The following is a 25,541-nucleotide window of genomic DNA, read 5'->3' on the forward strand; positions in this document are numbered from 1 at the left end:
TATGTGTAAACTTTATTTTGAGATAACAGTAAGTTACTCATCTGAATTGCAATTGATATTTTCTGGACTACATGTAACATGAAATTGAATTTACTGTTCTGAATGAATAGGTAATGGTTTCTGAGTTACAATTAATACTTTCTGAAATACAATTAATTAATCTGAATTCCAATTTATGCTTTCTGAAATTAAATTAACTAATCTGAATTACATCTCATAGTTTCTGAAACTCATTTTACTCTTCTTAATTACAATTAACACTTTCTGAAAGACAATTAAATGACTAATCTAAATTACAATTTACGCTTTCTGAAACTAAATTAACTAATCTGAATTACATGTGATGGCTTCTGAATTACACTTGAAAAAGGTGTAGAGGTTAGTTAAATACTCTAATTGTAAGTTTTTAATTAAAAAAAACTAACTTTTTGCACAAGGCAAAATAAAATAATAAACAATCTCATTTCCAAGTTGTTAACTTTTTGCAACATTTTCAATAATTTCATAGCAAGATAGAACCTTGAATGTAAAAAACAATAATGAAAAAAATATTATTTTCATTCGAGAGATTTGAAATTTGTACTTGTGAAACTAGGGACATTTGTCGCTACAACCGCAATGTTGGTAGCACACTGACGTTTCAGTCGGGGCTAAAGTCAATCATTCTCGAGCACGATTGTAAATAATTCCACAATGGCAGGCTTTTCAAGCACAATTTACAACGCCGTTTTCAAAAGAACCTCAACTTTTGCTTTAGCATGTGTCTGCGCCACGTTTTTCTTTGAACGAACGTTCGACTTGGGCTCGGACTACCTGTTTGAAAAGGTCAACGAAGGGGTATGTTACATAACACGGTTTACCCCCCAAATTTAACCCGAATTTTCTTACAGAAACTATGGAAGCACATCAAACACAATTACGAAAAATAAATTGTAAATATTTATTAAATAAATTGTAGTTATTCAGTTACTTCCCATGGTTTTTCAAACCTAAATTGATCCCACGGCCTCGCCGGCTTAAACTGGGGCGGCTCTTGTAATGAAACGCCCCCTTCTTGTAACGCTTGCAAGAAATGAGCCACTCTCCCGTCGGGTTTTGGTGGGACGATATCACAACGTATTTCAATTAAACCGAACTTGAGACAGCGTTCAGCTAACACACGGCCTAAATTGTAATACGCGGAAGTGTCTCTACACTTGTATAATTGTTTCTTGAGGGCCCATTCAGAGGTGCTAGCTTTCACAACTGTACCATTTTCAAAGTGGTCAATGGTTGCATAGACATAACGACCGGTTTTTCGTAAATTCAATCTGAAATTAAAAACGTTGAGAATAGGTTTGAATGAAGGGGGCACTTACTTGTGCCAGAAGCAACGGCCAGGTTTTTCGACGTGATAACCGTCCGGTTTGTAACCAATTCTCATTCGTTCCAAGTTTCGTGGATTTCGGTTGACGAAATTTGCAGAAATTGGTAGATTTGCATTGGCTTGAGTGCAAAAACTACGACAGATTCTCGTTATTGTTGGTAACTGGAACATTTTGTCTTGAAATTTAATAGGTTATGTGATTTGTGTCAAGTGTTGAAAAGTTGGCAAATTGTATACAAAAGTGCATGGTTGGTTGCCTATAGTGCAAAACATAAATTTATTTTTGTACACGTTAGCGTGAAATAAATACAAGTTGTCTCTGTAGTGGTTGTATTTTTATTTTTGATTATGGCTATACTCGGAGCCCGTCTATTTGAATATCGCACTGCGGCTTATGAATCATTTTTTAAAATATTCTCCATAAGTGAGAATTATTTCGGTCTTTTTGTCATTGCTAAACACTTAAGTAAGTTTTACCAAATTCAAAGTTGTGTGAAAGTTAAAAGTGTGACCCGGTCACTAATTTTAATTAATTAAAATCAAATACAGGATGTTTCACATAATTTTACGTGGCCTGCGCCTGTAAGATGCAATTAATAATACATATTCCGATTCGAACTCGATTACAAATTTAAAAAAATTATATAATCTTCTCTAGTTTGTTCACCCTTTAAAAATTACAACGTTTCTTCTTAGAGCTTATTCCAAATCTAGTGGCGAACTGACGTTGTCAAAAAGGACTGAATTTTGACGCTAAACATATGTTTACTATTAAAAGAAATATTGTTCATAGGCGTCGTATGAAATAGTAGGTACTTCAAAACCACTGTTATTCTTTAAAAAAATATAATAAGTAGGTACTCGTACATAAGATGAAGAATGATGAACAAATTATTAAATTGTTAACGCATGAAAAGAATTTTCAAAAATGATATTCCTAACAATCTTTGTTTTCAAAATTTTTAGAGAAAAAAAGTACGCCCATGTATTCTTTTATCTTAACCAAGTGGGCGCACTCCAAGTGTCTTTTTTGTCACTGTCAGTTCGCCACCACATATGGAATAATCTCTAGTGATTACTATAGATAAACTAGAATCATATTTATGCCGTCTCTTGATAGAACAAATGATAATTGTTTCGGAAAAACTGCAGTTTATGACTACACTGGCGGAGACGGAATTTTGGACGATTTGTCATTCGACTGACATAAAAATGTAAAACGGGCCTTAGGCAACTAACCTCACTTTCGGTTTTTGTAATCTTTGACCTGATACCTAGAGAAAAAATAACAACAAATCAAAACAATTTATTGAACTTAAATTTTAAGGGGATTAAGATTTAGAGATTTAATTTAGTATGGACAAAATTTGTGCCAGCAGTTGCGGTTATACAAATTAGGCAAGTTAAGTCTACGAGACCTGCGCCTGTAAGATGCAATCAATAATACATATTCCGATACGAACTTGATTACAAATTTTGAAAAATTGGATTATCTTCTCTAGTTTGTTCACTATTTCAAAAATTACAACGTTTTTAGTTAGTTAGTGAATAATAGATAAACTAGAATCATATTCATGCCGTCTCTAGATAGGTAAACTAGAATCATATTCATGCCCGAACAAATGATAATTGTTTCTGGAAAACTGCAGTTTATGATTATTAATGAAACAGTGATTAGTTTGACAACTACTGTCATGGGTTTCCAAAAATTAATATTTGGGTGCGTACATTAGGCGCAAGCCTCGTAAAGTTATGTGAAACACCCTGTATATAAAAACACGTATTGCTGGCATTATTGTTTCGGAAAATTGACGCCAAAAATAAATTTCAACTAAAACTTTAAAATTTTAGTTTCAAACGTCAATTATAATGACAATAAAGCGTGGCTTACATTGACATTTTTTGAAATGACATAAATTTGATGTCCAAAATTCCGTGTCCGCCAGTGTATTAATAAAACAGTGATTAGTTTGACAACTACTGTCATAGGTTTCCAAAAATTAAATAATTAAATGTAAATTTTTTGTATCCAGTGTTTTGTGACTTTTGTATATTTGGATGCGTACAGTGGGGGACACGGAAAACTGGACAGATGTTTCATTCGCTTGTTCTATTTCTAAACTATACCTTAGGTACTCATAATCAAGCTTTTAATGTTTGGCATATTTGTCTTTTTGATACTGATAAAGTCGAAGTTTTTGAAATCCCCAAAGTCACCGAGACTTGCCGCTGCGATATCCCACTTTGAATAAAAGCTATTGCTCGAGATTTATTAAAAACTGATACAACTGGCATTTTGTAAAAATTGATAATGTATGTCAAAGTTAATTTGAAAGGTTTTTTAATATCAATTATAATGACAGTAAAGGTGCATTTACATTGACATTTTTTGAAATGACAGGAAAAGACTGCCCAGGATTCCGTGTCCCCAACTGTACTAACGTTGTGTGAAACAAACAGCCTGTATTTAAAAAGTGGTTTTGAGCGGTATTATTGGTTGCCTATATAGCAAACGCTATAAATTTTCCATTTTTTACGAACGATTTTTTAAACAAAGTAGGTACTGGTGATTTAAATGCACATTTACTTGTACACATATGCAGTATTTGAACCATGAAGTCGGTTTAAAAAGATTTACTTCTTTTAAAGCTTGTAATAAAATTTCTAAAAACAATAAATGATTCATCGCTCAATCATCTTTATTGGAAGAAAACAGTTCGGTCCGCTTCAATTAAAAACCAAACCTCATTGCAGACTCATGAATAAAGCATGTCGAGGCGAAAGGAGAAATCTAGGTTTGCCAAAATGGCGCAGATGTCTCTCACATCGCCTCACCTAAATATTCGATAATGCTGACGTAACAGCAATTCAAATTCGTATCCCGCCAACAATGTAACAAATTCATCGTCGTCACGGTCGAATCGCCTTAAGACACTCCCACCAATAAGGGGTCAGAGCCGTGAGCCTCTGTTCACTTGTTCATCCGCAGAGCCGAAGCCAACCTGGATTGACCGAAGCGACGCGCTCACCACACCTCTACGACAATGATGAAACAATTCTTCTTCACGATAATGGGTCTGATGGCCCTTGCAAGTGCCCAACACAACCATGAACATCATAGGGTGAGTGTCGATCATCGAGAGGAGAAAGTAGTGCATGCGAATTTTTTCATCGATTCAAAGAATAAACGAATTTATGCATGGCGTGACTGTGGGTTGTTTGATCACTGTTTTGCGATTTTTACAGGTGAACGTGGCAGTCTACTACGAGGCTTTGTGTCCGGATTCGATCAAGTTTTTCACACAGCAACTGTATCCGTCGCTCCAGGGGAATCTTTCGCAGTTTGTCAATCTGACGCTGTTGCCCTACGGCAAGTCGAAGGTAAGATCATATCATAACAAATCGAAACGCGTTTCACCAATTTAGAATTAAATTAAATTTAAATATTATAACCGACAAGTATTTTGATAGTTTCTGTATAACTTATACCTATAGGTGTTCCAGTTCGGAAAAAAGCTGACGCTATCGTCATAAAGAGCCTTTTTTAACCTAGATTCTGAAAATAATTACATACAGTGGTTCTAAACTATGCCATAATTGAAACAGAAGATTTTTAATTGGGATTTTAGTAGAAAATTGTATTTGTGAAGTGCCGAAAGTCTCTTAAAAACCAAGTTAGTTGTATCAATTAAAAATGATAATGATTTCAGTGACAATAATTAATTATTTTACATGATTAAACTTTAATTTTGCAAAGTTTTAAATTAATAGACAACCACAAACCAAAAAAGTGCCTGTTAGTAAACTGTCCTAATAAATGTCAACACTAAACATTTTTAACTTAAACAAAGATCGAGAAAAGGTCATTCAATATCGTGGTTGGGAAGTGATTTATGTTGATTGCCAACGTTACGAGGGCGGCAAATATCTAAAACGCATTTTTTTCCTGCCTTTTTTGTTAGAAAATGAGATGTTTTTTTATTTAAACAAAATTTAATTGTGAAAAAATTACACCCTTAGCTTCTCGGTCTGAGCCTCGGGGTAATGACATATTTCCCAACTTGGTTGTAATACACTATTATCTAAAGTCGCTGTCAATTCATAGTGGCCATTTAATTTATTGCAAAGTTGGCAGCCCCTAGCCCTCCACCTCTAGTGTGTGGGTTGTGATTATGTTGGTAGCAGAAATAACTAAATTGTGTCAACAATTGTGACAGGCGCAGTAGATTTTATTGAAGTATTCTAACCCGACTTTTTCAGAATTGTCATTTTTGATAGATATGTCCCTAAAAAACAATTGGATGTTTAAAGTCGGATTTACACAACTCATTTTTTACAAATGTACACAGGGAAGTGGCCACTATGAACTAATTGAATGCGACTTTATGCTCACTGTATGTGAGCAGTTCTTAATATTTTTCTACTTGGACTTTACTGCTGTTACATACTACTATTAGTTCGTTAAATCTATTATAACTACATATGTACAGGTGTCTTAAAGTTTGAGGAACAGTTTTATGATACATATTATTTACCTACTTATTATACAAGGCACCAGGAGAGTGGAAAAAATGTTAAAAAAAATGATATGTCAAAAAAAAGACATTTGAACCTTTTTATTTTGTTTACGTTAGCTATACGTTTTCTCATCGTTTCATGTTGTTACAGTATGGATAACATACAGATTTGTCAACACGAAATTACCACCTAGGATTTGAACATTTGGAAAAATTACGTTTTTCATGTTGTTTGTAACTAGAATTTTCAGAAGTAGTTTTGTATGCCTAAGGTTGGTTACCCCTTGTTGTTGTCGGTTGACGTTTTCTGTCAACTCTAAGGTGACTTAACCTAAATTTTGACACTAGTTACGATATTTTTGTTTGTCATCAGAAACCAACCTAAACAAATTTATGGCAACCTACTCACAAATATCCCTAAATTCTAGGGAGTAATTTCTTGTTGATACGACAATACATCAATTTACAATCGTTAAGTTGTCAATAATACCCAAGTAACACACATGACTGTTAAGAGGTTTTAACAGCCCGCTTTCTAATGCCAGATTCTGTGATAGTTTCAAATATTGACATTTTCAGAATTTGAAAATTATTATTTTTAATATGGTAATTTAATACGACGAAAAACGTACGTACCATGTGCTGTTAATGACCATAACTCGCTAGGTCGTTATGGCCTTCTTAACAGCTCTGAACACGTAAATACCTATTACCAATTGAAATAAACAAATTTAAATAACTACAAAATTATTACAGATAACATTTGAAACAATCAAGGGCTTTTTTAATCATTTGCCTTCGAAATAATAATTAATAAGAATTAAAGTGTTATAAAAAATTTTTTTTGATAAAATTGAATAAGGTAGATAGTTGTAATCTACCCATTAGCCTTTATAAAAAAGGTTTTTTAGTGGATTGCCATTTAAAAAAAATTAAAATTTTGTAGAATTCAAAAACAAGAGAAAACTTTTATTCGCCCCTGATTAAAAATTTCGACATTTGATCTTGAACTTTAGAAATGCAACACCCTGTCTAATTTAAGATCTCAAATAACTTTTTTTTTAATAAAAACTTAAAATCTAATGGGCTTTTGAGAAATTATGTTAGATTTCTTATTTTTTGAAAATGAATCCATACATCAAAAAATATTAACACAATGCCCTTTGACCCTTAGTTATAACTGTTATTTATGAGACACTCTGTATGTTTACATCTAATTACTTTAAATGTAATAAAAACATCACAAAACGAGGGACAATTAAAAAAAAATAATGCTTTCTTAAACACAAAAAAACAACGCCTAATTGTTTATGAACCAATCTAGTACCGGTAATGTTGCAGTAAAAAAATAATAATAACTTTACCGGTAATACGAGACAACGTTGTTTTGCGTAAGGTAGCAACAATACTTTTTAATAGTAGATAAAATTGTAAACCTAAATATTGTGATTAACAGTAACAATATTTTCGATATAAATTAGCAAGCTTTATTTTGAAGACCAGTTATTAAATTAGACTGTTTTCAAATAAACAATTAGGAAAAATGACAAGCTACAAGTGACTTCCATTGGCTCACAAAGGTCGAAATAATGACGTCTTTTGCAGACCACTTAGTAGTCTGCGAAATATTTAGTTTATTTGGCCAATTGAGGAACACAATTTCTAGTGTTCCGCACGTCCTAATTTAGTAAATTACACTATTGAGGTTATTTAATTACAACAATTTATTTGGAAACTTAATTAAACGAAGGAAACAAACCGATTCTCCTATTTTGCGGAGGCATAACTAGTTTAAATTGTTACCAGACTTTCTATTCAGTTTTAAAACTAATAAAAAATGGAGTTTAATTGGCCACGGGAACAGATTAGTGCTTTTGTTAGTTCAGATGTCAAAATTAAAGTGGGTTACAACTGTCATCTTCTTGCAATTTTGTTATAATTTCTTATTGATTTCATTATTAGAAATGGATTTTTATTTATACAAGATTTTAATTTCAAATCCTAAGCAAGCAATGAGTAACAGTGTAAAGTTTCTATAGTTAGGACAATTTTCTCTTTCAGCGAAAGTCTTTCAAAACATGAAAAAAAGTCTCAAGGTGAAAATTAAATAAAATCACGGGAAAATATTTCCTTTTATTATTCTGTAGTCGCCAACAACCGACTTTTTGTACAAATAATCGAGAATAAAATGATGTAAGAACATGTGTGCAATAAATAATAATCAAATATCGAATGCAACAAATTATTAAAATGTAATTATTATAATTTTTTGCATTGTGATTCTTACTCAAACAGTAATTTAGCTTTGTATGTCATTAACATTTACGGAATGAGTATGAAACAATAGAATACTTTTCATTTAACAATTTTTTTTTCTTTAATGTTTTTATTAATTAGTAGTGAATTTCAGACGAATATAAAAATCATCTTGATTCCCGTTACCAATTTAAAGTCATTTTTGCTCACCCGGTAGTTGAGGTCAACAACAAAAATATTTGATCAATGCCATTTGAGAATGCCTCAAACAATAAAAAAACAAGTTTTATTAATCAGTGAATTTTTGTTAATTTCTGAAACTCACTATAGCAAATTCTCGACACAAATAACATATTTGTTCACTTATAATTTTTATTTACTTTCACCGGTAGTCTTCTCAGTCCATAAAAAGATGTTGTCGCTAGGCGAAAATGTCATTTGTGGATATTAGTAATTATCATGATTGCTTAAGTTCTATTTTTAGTGTTAAAATCGTTAATTAATTTCCACATTTGTTGGGTTTGCAATTTTATTTACTAAACTTGATTTTTTCTTTATATGAAATTTGAAATTTTCTCACAGGTTGTATGGTTATTTTTTCATATACTCAAAAAGAAGTGTTGAATTCGATTTTTTCTGCTAAAAATAACTCGACCTCATTTTTTTGCTACATAAACTTCTTTTATTCAAACGTGCTCATATTTCCGTTCTACAGTTACCTTTTAGCAAATTCCACATTAAAACAGTATTTTAAGAAAAATTGTTTAATTTCACACAAGATTTAAACAGATTAATTAGTGAGCACGCAAATTAGTAGGTATTGATTGTGGGAGAGGCGACACTGTATTCCGCAAGAACAGCTTTTAGTGCCTTTAGCAAATATACACTTTCATGTTTGAACGTTTTAAATAATCTAAGGGCAAATTAAAAGGCGGAGTTTAATTTTGGTATATCTCCACTGCTACAATATTGTTCTTGAATTACAATTGTAAAAAGTAATGTGTAATTAAATTGTCCTGAAAAAAGTATTTGCGGTTGGATTTAATAATATGAATAGATAATTTTAGTCTTATTGTAATCTTTAGTGTTACTACTTTTTACAACACCTTATAGGAAGGAAAAGCCACATAATTTCATACAATTAAAAAACCGATTTGGAAAATGAGATTCGTACTACTTTTGTAAATAGAGTGAGTCATTATTGCGACGTCAAAAAAATACCCCAACTGAAAGTACAAATAGTATATTATTCAACAAGCATATAATAATTGGCTATTATTCAGGAAAGTTTAAAAAACGAGTCCTGGACGAGTAAGTAGAATACTATGCTTTATTTTCAAAAAATATTTTCGATTTTTGTTATTGACAAAGTTGACGTTTTAATGTAATTAATAAAAATGTCAAGTCGCGTTCAAACAGTAGGCCATACAGGAAGCAGCTGAAGAATATGTCTTTAAATTCCAATCGTGGAATATATATTCCACGTAGTGTAATGTAAACTAAATTATGTGTCTATGGATACGCCAATAATATTATAAAATAAAATTATTTATTTTGTCAAATTGGAATAAAATGTTTTTTTTTTAATTTGCCTCCATTTTGATTCTCTAATATAACGGGTGTATTAAAAATTGTGGTCCGTTCACAACATACTCATATCACCACAAACTATGACGCCAAATTTAAATATTTAAATAAACACTCTTTGCGATGTTTTAATAGTCAAAAGGCGTCTAGATCAGACTTATAAAATTAAGACATTACCAAACGTCACAATTCCTGAATTGATTAAACTAAAAAAAATTGTTTAAAAAGGACATAAAGACATCAGATTACAAAAAAATAGTATGAAAAACTTGTTTCTAAGACTGGAAGCACTTATACTTTAAAATAAAATCATAAATAATACGAAGTCATTATTGCGACGTCGAAAAACACAACTTTATTGACAATACAAATAGTATATTATTCAACGAGCATATAATAATGGCAATTATTCACGTGAGGTTTAAAAAACGAGACGTAGACGAGTAAGTAAAATAGTATGCTTTAACTACGACTATGAAATATTTGAATTATGAAGTTTTTGAATTAACAAAGTTGACGTTTTAATACAGGGTGTTTACGGTCTTGGAGTTGAAAATTGACCTAGTAATAGAAGAGTACAGAAATACTGTAAACGAGAAAAAAACTTACACATTTGTTATTATTAAGAACGTTATTTAATTGCAAAAAATTGGTACACGTTTTGAGGGTCACTGAAATTATTTCCTTGTTCAGATAAAATTGTATTGTTGCAACAAATAAAACACATCGAAAAAAGTTATGTCTAACACACCGAAATATGTAGAAAAAATTGGAATAATTTTTTTTAGCTCATGGCTACGCCACTCGATTTTTAAACTTGAAATCGTACTTCAAGACTGGTCTTATGAAACTTATTTTTTAATTCAAAATTAAAATACCTAAAATACAATTTTTGCAAACAAAAAAATCTTTTGTCTTTTCTAAATAGTAGATAATATCATAAAGTCGTTTTTATTTATCTCATTTGACATTTAAAAATGCAGTTGCTCGCATTTACATGCAAGTTTGTTGCAAAATTTGGAATCTGAAAGATTTTTATGGCTTTTTACACTGCTAGTAAGTTGTAATTTTATCTCAACACTTAAAATTTTACAAGAAATTAAATTTTATTTCGATATAATCGAGTAATTGGCCACTAGATTCTAACTTTTATTCCCCATTTAAAAACATAGTCGATTTCACTTGTTTCACCGCTTTCCCAGAATCACGTATGCAATCATATTTCCTCGTAGCACAAATCACAAGACATAAATTTAAACAATTATCGAAATTTAAATGATTCAGTGGTCACTTATCGCCAACAAGAAATATTTAATTTTCACATATTTATGAATCAGAATTATCACTTGCACACTAATCTAAGTAAAATTCCGATGTGTTAATCACCACTAATTCGATTAATCAACAGACAACTGAACAAATTCCCGGCCAATACGATTTCAACTGTCACCATGGACCAGCCGAATGCCAGGGGAATCGTCTCCAAGTCTGCGCCCTTCGCACCATCGGCGAGGGTCACAACTCGGAAGGTTTGGGCTACAACAAAGTTGCCACGGCGTTTATCAATTGTTTGATGGACAAAGTGAAACCCAATGGAAATCAAACCCAATTCCCCACCCAAGATTGTGCCACCATCAACCATGTGCCCAATTATGTCAATATTGAGAATTGTGCCAATCACGTTGAAGGTATTAAGCGCCATCTGTTGACATAAATGAAAGTTTTTCGTTTCAGGATCGCAGTATTTGGCCGAGGTGGGTAAACAGACGGACGCTTTGAAACCGCCCCTAACTTCAGTCCCCACTGTCGTCTTCAATAATCAGTACAAACAAGATGATAATGAATTGGCTAAAACCAATTTCGTCAAAGCTTTATGTCAATACATTCACGGGGAAAAACCGGCCGAATGTACGAAAAATTCCGCACATACTGCTAAAATTAATTATGCACTTTTCGGTGTCTTTGCATGCGTTTGGCTCTATGCAGTTTAGAGTTAATCGACCAATATTTCCAATTGTACCTTTTCAAAAGATTGTACTTTAAAATAATTGAGGTTAGGTTATAGAATTGTGGCCCTTTACAAAACAAGCAGAGCTACTTATAAATACTTTATATGACTAGGATGTATTTTTTTTAATAAGAATAAATAAATCCTCCATTACAATGCGATTCTCATTTCACCAATATTTTAAACGTTTAGTGTTATTGTAATAATAATAATAATGTAAAGCTATTAAAACAGTTATTTGAATGTTGTTGAAACCAGTGAGTCATTTCAAATACACTTTTTACAGAAGTATTAATTAAATTTAACATAACTAATGTTCTCTCCTATTTATTTTCCTTAAAAATCAGTTAACTTACCTTTATTGGAATAATAAAATATCACTTTTACACAAGGTGTCATTATTTTGAGATCGAACTCATTTTTTTTCAAATAAACTACATATTTTTCCATGTTTTTAAATACAGGTTGAGCCAGAACTCGCGCCCCAGACAAAAAATTCATGTAAAATAAGATACCAGGAACATGGAAAAATGTTTAAAAAATTCTGTCAGAAAATTTTGACATTTATTTTTAGACATTTGTAAATTTTTATGTCTGTTTAATGATACTGATGATCTTGTATATGTTTTTTTACAATTATTTAATAAAGGTACAAAAATTTTGCCAATAAAAGTCACAAATAACATTGAATAAAGTTACAATTTGGGACACAGCTTTTTTCTTTCTTCTTTTAATAGCAGTACCAAAAAAATTTGGAAAATTATTTTTCCAACAGAAATTAATATCGTCAAAGTGCAAAATTTAAACTCTCACAACTTCGAATTTTTTATAGATAATTTTTTTTAAATATTTTTTCCATGTTCCTGGCATCTTACCTTATATGGCATTTTTCTCTGGGACGCGAGTTCTGGCGCACGCTGCATTGGTTGTGACGTATTCTCTGAATTATCCTGTATAATGACAAATAGTTTCCTTTGTTTGGGAAAAAAGCAAACTAAATCTTCTTTTCTTCCTAGATATTTTAATGAGAATAAACAATTATAAATCTTTTCTCATTTTACATAAATTCTGGAGTGGTAACATTTTTATATCGTTCTTCATTTTCACCACTCCTTCATGCAAATCAATTGAAAGCAACTCTCCGGTTGCTTCCCTTTCCTCACCAATTATTACTTTGAATGCATCTCCTCGTTGTGGTCGCACTGGTTCTAAATGATCCGAAATAATATTAACGACTCGATCTTCTTCCGGTAAGAAAATCGAACACATGGCTCCGGAAATGCTCCGAATGATTCCGGTTTGACCCACTAATCCTGGATCGTCATGACTGTCTCTAATTCGTACTTCGATATCGATTGTATGCCAATCGGTCATTGGAAGTACATCGAGACCGGCTCCAGGAGTTTGAGGGTTGTACGGCATGTTGGGGCTGTAACCGGAACTCGGGGTGTTGTAAGGGTTGTTGCTTGCAGGTGATTGGCCGTAGCCGGTCGCGGGGCTCGGAGTCGAAATAGCACCTGAAAAAAAATGAAATGTTTAATCTTGACTATTAAAAATTTCTAATAATTCAAAAATATTTTCCCGGTCAATATCTTTGTTATTAACCAACTTTTGGTCAAGCTCAATTAATTATTGTAAGATTACGTTTTTCCTCCGGAAATTGTATAAATGTTTTAATCGATTTTTCTAGATTTCTTTGAACATAAATATTACAAATATCTGCATAAATCATATTATAACGGTAACAATGATCGTTAAATCGAGTACAAAAAAGGAAACTTGTAAATTGTAAAAGTGATTTATACAGGGTGTCCCAAGTTTCAGGGCCGGCGCAAAAATACATATTACTAATTAATTAAAAAAAAAAAATTGCTGGTACAAACGATAGAGATACTAATTAATTAAAAAAAAATTGCTGGTAAAAACGATAGAGGATTATATAGACTTTAATTTGATACTTTAATATTGTTCAAAATTTTTAGCGTATATCAGTGAGACCTTAAAAAACAAATTTGGATTTTTTTTATTATTAGGAATATTTTCTACATGATAAAATTCCTTGATTTTTTCTAATGGTAACTGTGAAAATTGAATAATGTAATAGTTGATAGATTTTGAGTAATTAACATTTTAATATTGAAATTGGGAATTCTGGAAATTTATGGCTAAGTTTGGGATGATTTATGCATTAATAATATAGAGCAAGAGCCCACGGTCGCCAGACTTTCGTCATTTTATAAAAGTTGAAAATTTGTCAGCGCATACTACCAACACAGGAAGAAACCATGGGCAAGTATGAAGTTTAAGTCATCGTGGCTTTGGGAGATAACAGGTAGCAAAGAAGTAAAAAAATACCAACTTAAATTTATTGAATAAAAAAGCGTAATTTTTTTATATTTTCTTCGGAACAATATTAGAAATCACCTCATCCATTACCAGACACTTAATATCGTGGCAACCCCTTGTCAGAAACCCTTAAACATTAATAAATTGTAACTGTACTTACGTTAAAGTGTAAAGGCTGAATTTTAGATATGTTACTTTGGTAACTATTAGAAGATGTTTTCTCTGTAGCAAGACAGTTTTGACAGTTCTAACGCTCGGCCAGACAAACATATAGGGTAGCTGTAGGCTTCCTATGATGATACTTTGTCAAAACTGAATCAACTTTATTTTATAAACAGCACTTAGAACTGTTGAAACTGTCTGGCTGCTGAGAAAACATCTTCTAAGGGTTATCCAAGTAACATGTATAAAATTCAGCTTTTATACTTTTTTTTTATAACGTTACAGTTACAATTTATTAAAATTTAAGGGTGTATGACAAGGGGTTGCCACGATATTAAGTGTCTGGCAATGGATGAGGTGATTTCCGAAAAAAATATGAAGAAATTACGCTTTTTTATTTGATAATTTTAAGTTAATATTTTTTACTTCTTTGCTATCTGTTATTTCCCAAAGACACGATGACCCAAACTTCATACTTGTCGATCGTTCCTACCTGTGTTGATAGTATGCGCTGACAAATTTTCAACTTTTATAAAATGACGAAGGTCTGGCGACCGCAGGCTCTTAGACTAATAGAGCAGAGGCTTTACAATAGAGCGCGGGTACGTCATAAATGTTATTGCGGACCTTTTTCTTTTGTCAAGAAATTCTGGCCTGATCATTAATTACCGTAAACCCCCCCATAAATTATTCCAAGTTTCAGATTTTCAATATTAAAATGTTAATTATTCGAAACCTATCAACTTTATCACTATTCTATTTTCACAAATACCACAGAAAGAAATCAGAATTTTATCATGTAGAAAATATTCCATTTAATTGAAATTTTATTTAATCCTCTATCGTTTACACTATCAAAATTCTTTTTTAATCAATTAGAAATAGTTATTTATTATACAAGACGATAAAGAAATTGTTTATCTACGAGTGAAAAGGCTAAGTTTAGGAGTGACGAAGTCACGAGTGGACTTTTTTCACAAGTAGATAAACAATTTTTATCGTCGTGTATAATATTTCGTTTTATTTTGTACTCACCTACCAGAATTTCTTGAATCTAAACAGTAGATAAAAATTACTTTATTTCACAAAACGATAAAAGACTACTTTATCTACTGAAATTAATTGATTAAATATAAACAGTAGATAAAAATTATTTTATTTCACTAGACGATAAAAGACTACTTTATCTACTAAAACTAGTTGATAAAAGCACGCTTTAACATTGAGTACAAAATAATATTTATTTATCCAATCCTATATGTTAAAATTGAATTTTTTCTACTCTTTTCTTGTATGTTAAAATGAAATTTTATCGTCTAGATGATAAAAAAAAACATCCATTGTTGTATACCTGCGGTTGTTAGTTGCTAACGATCTTTGACATTAGATTTCATTGTTGAATTTTACTTTGACATTTATAAATATCGACCAAATTGACTACAAAATTAGTGAGGATTGAATTTTATATTGTACACGACGATAAAATTTTCATTAGGTTTTCTCAAAGATAAAATTCAATTTTATCGTCTTGTGTAATAAATATTTTGCCTTGGCCCTAAAACATGGGACACCCTGTACAATACAATTTACATTTTATAATTAAAAATTTAATAACGCATTATAATTGATTTTTGTTTACATCAAAGAATGTGTTTTTTTTGCTAGTTATTTTTGACAGTTTTTTTTATGATGCATTGTCTACTTTGATACAGTTATCTAGTTACCGTAGCTTAATTAATAATAATAATTATCAATTTTTCAAGCTTCAGCAATTTTCATCTCTTAAGACTTTTACTCGACATTTTTTTCAAGAAAGAAATTTTCTATACCATTTACCAGATAAGTTGTGAAACACTTTGTATATTAGATTAGGAAAAAATATTATTATTTCTATTTTGTATTTTTGTTGTAATAATTATTATTTATAACATACAACCTTGCAAAATGATCTTGTTAAAATTAGATAGAGGTTTATTATTCTAAAAAGGTGTTTTAAAATTTGAAATAGAAAATTTTAGTCAGGATTGTCATAACTGCACGAGATTTATGGTTTCTTATGATCAAGAAAAGAAACTGCAGCTCGGCTCAGACTACTTTTAAGGAAAAACCAAAAAATTATCAACTCAATAAACTTGAAATTGTTTTAAAAATTGTTAAGGTAGTAAAAATTTGAATTAAGAAATAAAAGCAAGAAAAAGAGGCGTAATTTAAGTAGTTGGTAGAAAATATTAAGTGATGTCACAAATTTGCATAATTGAAGTAATTGTCACAGCAAGACATTAAAATTTACAGAAATTAAAATCATACTCCTACCTCTTCTATTTATTCTTATTGTGAGCAAACACGTGTATATTCCAATATTAATTGTTTTAACCTAAGGGTCGGTTTTTCAATCGTTGGTTAACCTCTAGTTAGTAGGTTTCTATGGAAATTTTTGCAATTTAACCAATCAAAACCAGAGGTTTAACTTTGACCAACGATTAAAGAACCGGCCCTTAATAACACAAACGATTTGATTAATACTCACTCTGATAACCCGGACTAGCCTGATACGGACTATAAGTGGAATCATAAATAGTCCCTGGAGTTTGTGGAGTAAACGGTCCGTTCATTTGATATCCCGGAGTTCCCGGATTATAACCCGGAGACGGATACGTATTCGAAACGGTCGGATCCCACTCGGAGGATGCGTTCGGTGTCCTAGAACCATCATGAATCGGCGTCATCGAACCACCATAATGCAATGGAGTACGAGAACCGGAATCGCACATTGGCGTTTTATTTCCGGTGTCACGATACAACGGAGTCTGACTTCCGGTGTACGCAGGCGTTCTTCCATAACTCGAAATACTGCCATCTCGGCTGGGTGTACCTAAAATTTAAATTTTAGCAATTTATATACCACGTTAAGCATCACAGTCGTACCAACATCAGCAATATGACTTCTGTCGACACTAATAGTTTGACATGAGGTGTGCAATTCGATCCTTGCTGTTGATTGTGTAGCGTCTTTGACAATTCCGATATTGCCCTTATAAGGCCCTTTGGTGATTTTAATAGTAGTACCAATAATATCCCGATCACGTGACACTCTCCCTCGACCACCTCCACCGCCTCCCCCTCCTCCACCCCCACCTGGTCGAGGACTGGCAAATCCACCTAAACCTCCTCCACCGCTGGAGGGATGCATCGGTGAACTCCTCCTCGGCGACATGTATTCCATTCCAGTTGAAATATCAGCACTCGGAACACTTTTGTTACCACCAGCAAGTTGCAAATGTTTCGTTTTGCAAACGAAAATTCCACCGTTTTGCAAAAATTCAACGGAATGTAAAAATGCAAAATTTCGATACAAGTGTTTGATTTCGCCAGAAAAGCCAGAATGTGGACCGTCGATTACTTTCACCATGTCTTTGCGATGGAGATTGTTACGGTAGGAGTCTAAGGCGGCTGTGAAACGGTTCAAACGACGTTTCTGTAACGAACCGGGACGGCATTCGACCACTTTTCCTGAAAAAATAAATAAAGATTTTTACAAGACTAAATTTTTCACAATTTGTAGATTGTTAATATAATACCTCATAATAATCACATCTCAATGTGAGAAAAACTTTATGGTCAAGAAGTTACCAGATTTACATCTATTTTCACCAGATTAAACTTAAATTTTTCTAATACTGTCGAAGATTGACGGTTTTTTCAATAATTTTCGCAAATCTGCTCAAAACGTGCCTAAACGCTCGAAAAATGCAAAAATAGGTAGTGCTATTTTATTTAGTCTAATTCTATAATTTTTTGTCTAGTTCTTAATTAAATTTTGCGAAATACTGGGTAACGAAAAATCTATTGGCAACACTAAAAACTATAAAAGTTTGACGTTTAATTTTGAAAGTCAAGGTTGCCAAATTACATTTTAAGTTACACCAAATCATTTACAGTCACTCGATATTTACGTATTTACTTGAAAAACATGTTAAAACACTTGATAAAGGCAAAAATAATTACTTAATTTGATGTTTTTTTGGTTTGTTTTAGCAAAATTTTGTAATTAACACCATTTTCGACCATATTTTCTATTTTTCGTCCTATTTTTTTGACAAAAAGAGCTAAATCGAATGAAACAAACGAAATAACATCAATTTAGATTTATTTTTGTAATGTTTAAGCATGTTTTGACAATATCCTGCAAAATAAATAAGTCTCTGGTTCAAAAACGAACTAAATCGAGTGAGACACGCTAAAATATCAACTTCAATTTAATTTGGTAATTTTTCAGTCAGTTTTAGCAAAAATTTGAATGTAGTTTAAAAATGTGCTGAAATTTTCTAAAAATGCAAAAATAACACTAGTTTTGGCCTAATTTGATAAATTCCCGTTTGTTTTTAACAAAATTTTGCAAAATGGTTGTATTTCTGGCTAAAAAAATACTAAAACGCTCAGAAATGAACAAAATAATGAATTTTAGCGTTTTTTTACTTTGTTAAATGAAATATTATTTAGAAAAACAAAACTATCTCTTGATTTTTCAACTTTTTGAGAAAATGAGTTTTTGCAAAAAAAGTGCAAAACGCTCAAAAAAAAAAAAAATAGTGTCATCATTTTTGACTGAATTTACTATACAGGTGCGCCAGAACTCGCACTTAATAATTAAAAAATCATATTAAAAAAGTTAATTTTACTAAAATTTGAGAATGTACTCGATAACTCGGTTAAAAAAATATATCAAAATACATAAATTTTCTGCTGGAACTACAGACACGTTTCTAAAAAATCGTCAGAAATTAGAATTTTTTTATCAAATCATTAAAAACTAGTATAAAAAATCACTAGTCTTGGCAACACTGAATACAACCCACCGTGCATATTGAGAACATGAAAATTCTCCCTCTCCAACCTGACGATCACTCCCACCGTCTCCGCATCCAAATTGACCAAATCCCCCCATTCGAATTTCCCCAACGAATCCACTCCACTCGCCATATCCGTACAAAGTTGTAAATCTTTCGGTAAAATCTCCATTTCGTGCATCGTCAAATCAGAAATTAAAACAACTCGATTATTCTCGACTCTGACAACCAATCCGGTATCACCCTCATACCGACCTGTAAACAATTCCATTACTACCAATCTAACAAAACTAAGCTTTACAATACCTGCCAGAACCTTGACATGATCTCCCATTTTGAAATATTTCTTCAATTCTGAAGCTTGAAAAACAAGTAGATCCTTCAAATCCTCATGTTTCGGCATTATCGTTATCATCGCTCCGTCAATACTAATAATTTTTCCTTGAAGATTGATTAATTCACCCTCGCATACTTCTACATTATCACCAGCGCTGAACGAATGTGTGACGGCTTTGTCCTCCTTCTCGGTCGGTAATTCTAAATCTATACCTTCAGGTTGTTCTTCGAATCGTTCCAATTCTGCTAGAGTCGGTTTCACACCATCGATTATTACAGCGCTTAATGTAAAATTCTTGTAGAGGAAGCCTTTACGCGAGTAACGATTGCCTTCAAAAATAAGAAAATCACCATCGGATGTAACTTCACCACCTATGGAACGGATAGCTTCCGGATCAAATGGTTTGCTAGGCGGACGACGTTTCTTTTTGCGTTTATCTGCTTCGGATTCGGATTGGGTGGTGCGGAGAGCACCGCGTAGACGAGTGTAGTCGATCCGAGGCAGGAGTTTGAGGTGAACTTGGTTTTGGGCCATGTCGAAGTAGTCGACTTGTGCAATGTCGTCTTTGTAGAGACCTCGCTTTAAACGGACCCATTGCTTGGATTTTAAACCTGCAATTATCAAACTTTATCTTTTTCTTGTCATAAAACCAGTGGTACAATTTCACCAGATCTGATAATTTCCATGTTGGTCTAGTGACTTTTTGGAAATGAAAAAACTGTTTTTCGAGCATCTCGCACGTTTTGAACGAGAAACTTGATCATCTCATTTTTTTCAAAAAAGTTGAAAAACCACCAAATTGGTTAAAAAATACATATTTTTGTGTTTGTTTTTTTACAAGATTTTATTGAACAGGATCGAAATACAATTATTTCACAAAATTTCGTTAAAAACTCAAGAAATTCGACTACAAACGGCGTTATTTTTGCCCTTTTCAAGTGTTTAAGCACGTTTTTGCGATAAAAGCAAAGAAAATTTTAAAAATTACGTTGAAGCAAGCAAAAAAATTACAAAGTTAAATCAAAATTGATATTATTTTTAGCTTGTTTCGCTCGACTTACTTCTTTTTTGAACCAGAGGCTCATTTATTTTTCAAAATCTTGTCCAAACACGTTAAAAAATCACAAAAACAATTGATATTGATGTTATTTTGTATGTTTCACTCGAGCACGTTTTTGTATTACAATCTCAGTTTTTTTTGCGAGATTTCGCTAAAAAGAACTGAAAAATCAACATATTAAGTCAAAAATTACATTAATTTTGTACTTCCTGAGAGTTTTAGGACATTTTTCAGCTAGAAACGCAATTATTTCGTAAAACTGGTTAAAAAACTAGACAAAAAACACAGAATTAGGCCGAAAATGATATAATTTTTTTCTTTTTCGAAAGTTCAAATAGATTTTTAAGTTGAAAACTCTGCTTTTCTCGCGAGAGATGTCAAAAATCATTAAATTGTTACAAACAAATATTACATCATGATATTTTTACTTAACTTTAATAAGGCTTCGTCACATTTTCTCGAAGAAAAAATAATCGAAAAACACCAAATTGATTAAAAATTTGTTTCTTACAAAATATTACTAAACAGAGTCGAAAATGACAACTGATGTGAATGCTTTTTCCGCTAGAAACAATTTTGCAAAATTTAGTTAAAAACAAGCCACAAATACAACAAAATATCCTAAACGGTGTTTTTGGACTTGTTCGAGTTTGAAACATGTTTTTGAGAGATAAAAGCACAAAAAGTTTGACATGTTACGATGAAACAGACTAAAAAATTTCAAAATCAAATCGAAATTGAGCAAAATTAACATAAAAATAAGCTGAGAAACCACAAAATTTGACCGAAAATGGTTTTAAGTGCGTTTTTGTACTAGAACCCCCGGTTTTCCAGTAGATTTCGCTAAAAGAAGCTAAAAAAATCAAAAAATTAAGTCTACAATTACATTATTTTTGCATTTCTCAAACATTATAGCACGTTTTTCAGCTAAAAACGCAATTATTTCACAAAATTTTGTTAAAAAGAAGCCGAAAAATCACAGAATTGGCCCAAAATGACATAATTTTTGCTTATTTCAAGAGTTTAAGCGAATTTTTAAGCTAAAAACTGAATTTTTTCGCGAGATATAGCCTTGCAAATCGTAATCTGGTAAAAATTTGGCGAATTTTTCAACTCGGATCTTGTAAATTTTATGCTTTTGATGTGGCAACACTGCATAAAACATCCTACTTTACCTGTCTGTTCCTTAACCACTCGTAACACATCAGTCATTTCTTTAATCGGCACCATTTGTTGTTTCCAAATCCCCATCCTCAAGTTACCCACATTTTCGATGGCTGCTTTGACATGGGGCTGTTTATAAGCCTCAATATAGATGTAACCTTTGACACCTTCCGGTGCTACAACCGATTTGATCTGAAGAGGTTCACTAGTATTTTGATATGCCAAATATTTCCGCATTAAAAGTAAAGCCGTTGCTTTTTCTTCACCAATGCGACATTTAACCATCCACAAATTCGGGTCCCTTGAAAAATTATTCAGTAAATTAAAAAAAAATGTCAAATGACTTACTTAACACCCGGTAATAACGTCTGTTGGGTGATCTCGTCCGACATTTCTTCACCACCATCTCCAAAATGTTTCGCCGCCGCACTATCGTCAGCATACTTCTTCCTCAAGTATTCTTCAATCTCGTGTTCTTTTTGTGCACTACAATCACCGATTAGTATCTATTAGAAGGGTTTATTTTTGGTTTAAATTACTCCCAAAGATTTGTTCCTCGTCGTCTTCCTTCGATCTCACGTGCAGTGGGTCCAAATTCGTCAACTTCATTGGGTACAATACCGATTTCTTGCGCTCCTTCTTCCCAATCATCTTCATCTTCGACTTCGTCATCTACTTCAGCTTCATCGATAATAAAACCGCCATATCTATCCTTCTTCTTCTTCTTTTTCGCACGACCAGAATCGCTTTCGTCTTCTTCACTGTCGTATTCATCGAGAGAGTCACCTTCGGGCTCTTGTTCTTCTTCCACTTCTTCCGGTTCGGAGGCCTCGCGAGCTTCGGAACTGCAAAATACAATAATTTCAGTTATAATGATTTGAAAACCTTGTACCATATGGTACATACCCAGAACGTGCCGAACGACTCCCAGATTTTGACCGGGATCGCGATCTGGATCGGGAGCGAGAAGGCGACCTCGATCTGCTCCCTCTGGAACTCCTCGAGCGAACTGAGCCCGCCTCTGAGGCATTATCGGAAAAATTACTTCCCTCAGAGTCCGACATTTTTCACAAATTTATAAAAAATAAGCAAAAATACACGGATTCACTTCACATCGCCATTAAACGACGCCATTTGTGTTGTTTTTGACAAGTGCGTGCGCATTTCACACACTACCAACCCACTTAATTAATTTCGTAATTAAATTTAATCACACTCTATAGTCGATTAAAAATCATTTTTTAAATTTAAAATTAAAGTTGGTTTAATAAACAATGTAAAATATTGTATTAATAATATTTATTTGAAATAATTTAAAATTTTAGAAAATGTATCTGATTCGGAACGAAACTCCCTAAACTTTTTCTTGTTAGTGTTAGTCAGATGTCACTTACAAATCAAAATAATGGAAGATTTCCCGAAATTAGTGAATCCACACGATGAATCTGTTATTATAATTAATAATTCATCTGTAGGAATATAATGCTTTAAGTCTATGTATGTTTTATATTTATTTTCAGTTCTCAATTGGGCGAAGTCTCAGCTGTGATCATATCATTGAATCTCTTGGTGTTTCCCGATTTCATTGCTTTATTAAGAAAAATGACGAGAAATGGACACTTTTTGATCGAGTAATGGTCACAATTTACTCACTCAGTTATTAATTGGATAGTTTTTAGAGTACCAATGGAACAATTGTCAACTCAACTCTTTACAAATTTAACCAGAGTATTGATTTAAAAGACGGAGATATTATAAAATTAGGGCCTGAGAATTTAAATTTTGTTTTCACTTGTTCTCCCACATCTAAAAGTTCCGAACCACACGTGACTCCTCAAAACCAACCAGTTGTAGCTGACATTCAAAGAGAACTGGAAATAGATGAGGCACTTATAAGAGAATTAGAAGAGCCTTTTCCAGATCAAGTTGCTTCTTCTGAGCCTAAGGAAGAGTCTGAAACGGCTCAACCTGACAGCAAACCCGAAGACTTGATGGAAAACGAGCTCACTTGCAGTATCTGTTCCGAATTGTTTATTAAAGCAGTCACTTTAAACTGTTCACATACATTTTGCAAATTCTGCATAGACAAATGGACGAAAAACAAATCAAATTGTCCCATTTGTCGCAAAGCCATCACAAATATAGCCCCAACTCTAGTCCTTGATAATTTTATCGAAAAGTTTATAAATACGCAGAATGATGAGATGAAAGAGACTCGGAAAGTTTTAATCCAACAACGAGAAGAGATTGTCGTGAATACTGCAAGTAGTTCGACTGGCGGTCCTGTGGTTGATGTTGAACCAGGACGCATTATTGAGATATATTCAGAAGATGAGGACTATGTCGATGATGAGGATGAAGATAGTGATTATAATTACTTATCTGATGATCACGACTATGATGTTTATGAATGTTTTCCGGATAGACCAAGGGGGAGGTATTATGGGGGGTATGGGAGGTGCTTTATTTGTAACCAATCAGGGCATTGGGCGAACAGTTGTCCATTCAAAAGGCGATGAAATGTTTATTTGTGTGTAGTTAAACTCCTTAAATTACCTAATCCATGTGTTTTTTTATTATACAGAATACAGTTTTCAATTATTTGTAATAATTTTAATTGTTTAGCCCCTAGTCTCTATACAGGGTGATTTCTAAGATATAATTATTACAAGTAAATATAAAATATGTATACTTTCATAGATCGTAGATTTATAAATTCCTAAAGGTGCCTTGCAAGTTTGAATTAGCAAATTTAACTATTCTTAACTTAAGATTATGCATATCATTCTGTTTTCTTAATTTGTTTTGTCGTCTCTTTGAAAACGTGTATTTAATGGTTCCCCTTTTTCCCAATTTTCATCAAAATTGGATCTTCCATTTTTATCTTTATTAAAATCAACCCACGTCTAATAAGCGACCCAAATTGATAAAGAGAAAAAAAAATTACAAAGATGTCAAATTCATTGATTACTCGATGTGCGTTTGTTCCCCTTGAATGGAGAAATGGAATTAAATTATACAATGAGTGCAGATGAATATAAGGACATCTACACTTTATATTAAATGTCAGGTCTTTGATCGATAAATTAAAGCAATTAGAACGAGATTTTCGAAATGGTGACGTCAAGAAAATGGTTAAAACCGCATCAAAGATTTATGCAATGTCGCATGCAGTTGATCTATGGCGCGATGACCGATATCGTCATCTTATGACGTCATAAGTACACTCAGAACAAATTGACAATTGTTTATTCATATTTTCCAAGCGCACGGAAACCAGGGGTAGAACAATGAGAAGAGTCAAAGGTCAAGTACGTGGACTGAGAAATTTTACAAAAACTCTAAATTTTAATATGAACAATGATTCAAAGAAACTCGCGCTACCTTAGGAAAATTATTATGACATTATGGCGCCGCCGTATTGGCCGCTACGTGTGATCCAATTACGTGATACATAATAGTTGAGTTGTATTTTTATACAGTTTTACTTTAAACTCACTCCCCATGTATATAAAATAGAGGGTGAGAGTGAGTTATATAATATTTATATAAAGTTGAAATATACTTTTTTCCATTTTGCGTCTGAAAAAAAAATTATTTCGATACCATGAGCCATTTCAACACCAATTCGGGTGCTGAAATAGACTAGTAAAATTTACTTTCTAGAGGTTGGTAATGGTGATTTTCAGCGGTGTTTTGAGCGATTTCTCTTATTTCAGAAGGTATGCACGAAATATTTGCAGTATTCATTGTTAAAAACCGAATTTTTCAAACTTTGTGACATTTATTACCAACCACCGCCTTATTAGGGCAAAAGTTCCTACATAATCAAAAATCTACATTTATGTTAAAAACTACGTAAAAAAAATACGCAAAATAGAAAAAATAGTA

At 32.5% G+C, this 25,541-nt stretch overlaps 5 protein-coding genes across 5 annotated transcripts; 3 read left to right on the forward strand and 2 right to left on the reverse strand.

The window, feature by feature from the left end:
- The first annotated feature begins 613 nt into the window (after positions 1–613).
- Positions 614–969, forward strand: LOC123008750 (cytochrome b-c1 complex subunit 9). The gene is made up of 2 exons (XM_044404746.1): positions 614–837; positions 891–969. Exons 1-2 carry the CDS (start codon positions 694–696, stop codon positions 927–929), a joined length of 183 nt encoding a protein of 60 aa, XP_044260681.1. The 5' UTR covers positions 614–693; the 3' UTR covers positions 930–969.
- Positions 917–1,583, reverse strand: LOC123008749 (39S ribosomal protein L18, mitochondrial). Its single transcript, XM_044404744.1, has 2 exons — positions 1,359–1,583; positions 917–1,310 (listed from the first exon to the last, which is right to left on the reverse strand). The coding sequence occupies exons 1-2, from the start codon at positions 1,535–1,537 to the stop codon at positions 959–961; spliced, it is 531 nt and encodes a 176-aa protein (XP_044260679.1). The 5' UTR covers positions 1,538–1,583; the 3' UTR covers positions 917–958.
- A 2,682-nt stretch (positions 1,584–4,265) lies between these two features.
- LOC123008995 (GILT-like protein 1) lies at positions 4,266–11,890 on the forward strand. Its single transcript, XM_044405077.1, has 4 exons — positions 4,266–4,488; positions 4,613–4,747; positions 11,135–11,414; positions 11,461–11,890. Exons 1-4 carry the CDS (start codon positions 4,411–4,413, stop codon positions 11,715–11,717), a joined length of 750 nt encoding a protein of 249 aa, XP_044261012.1. The 5' UTR covers positions 4,266–4,410; the 3' UTR covers positions 11,718–11,890.
- An 845-nt stretch (positions 11,891–12,735) lies between these two features.
- LOC123008437 (transcription elongation factor SPT5) lies at positions 12,736–22,789 on the reverse strand. Its single transcript, XM_044404232.1, has 9 exons — positions 22,557–22,789; positions 22,190–22,495; positions 21,999–22,136; positions 21,662–21,951; positions 19,396–20,037; positions 19,099–19,344; positions 17,168–17,752; positions 16,770–17,114; positions 12,736–13,251 (listed from the first exon to the last, which is right to left on the reverse strand). The coding sequence occupies exons 1-9, from the start codon at positions 22,712–22,714 to the stop codon at positions 12,773–12,775; spliced, it is 3,189 nt and encodes a 1,062-aa protein (XP_044260167.1). The 5' UTR covers positions 22,715–22,789; the 3' UTR covers positions 12,736–12,772.
- A 97-nt stretch (positions 22,790–22,886) lies between these two features.
- LOC123008741 (E3 ubiquitin-protein ligase rnf8-A-like) lies at positions 22,887–24,253 on the forward strand. Its single transcript, XM_044404736.1, has 4 exons — positions 22,887–22,926; positions 22,976–23,121; positions 23,171–23,281; positions 23,330–24,253. The coding sequence occupies exons 2-4, from the start codon at positions 23,056–23,058 to the stop codon at positions 24,167–24,169; spliced, it is 1,017 nt and encodes a 338-aa protein (XP_044260671.1). The 5' UTR covers positions 22,887–22,926; positions 22,976–23,055; the 3' UTR covers positions 24,170–24,253.
- The last annotated feature ends 1,288 nt before the right edge of the window (positions 24,254–25,541 follow it).

Source organism: Tribolium madens, unplaced genomic scaffold (genome assembly GCF_015345945.1).
Source record: "Tribolium madens isolate multiple individuals breed KSU strain unplaced genomic scaffold, Tmad_KSU_1.1 Scaffold_71;HRSCAF=194;Tcas5.2_LG6, whole genome shotgun sequence".
Lineage (NCBI taxonomy): Eukaryota > Metazoa > Arthropoda > Insecta > Coleoptera > Tenebrionidae > Tribolium > Tribolium madens.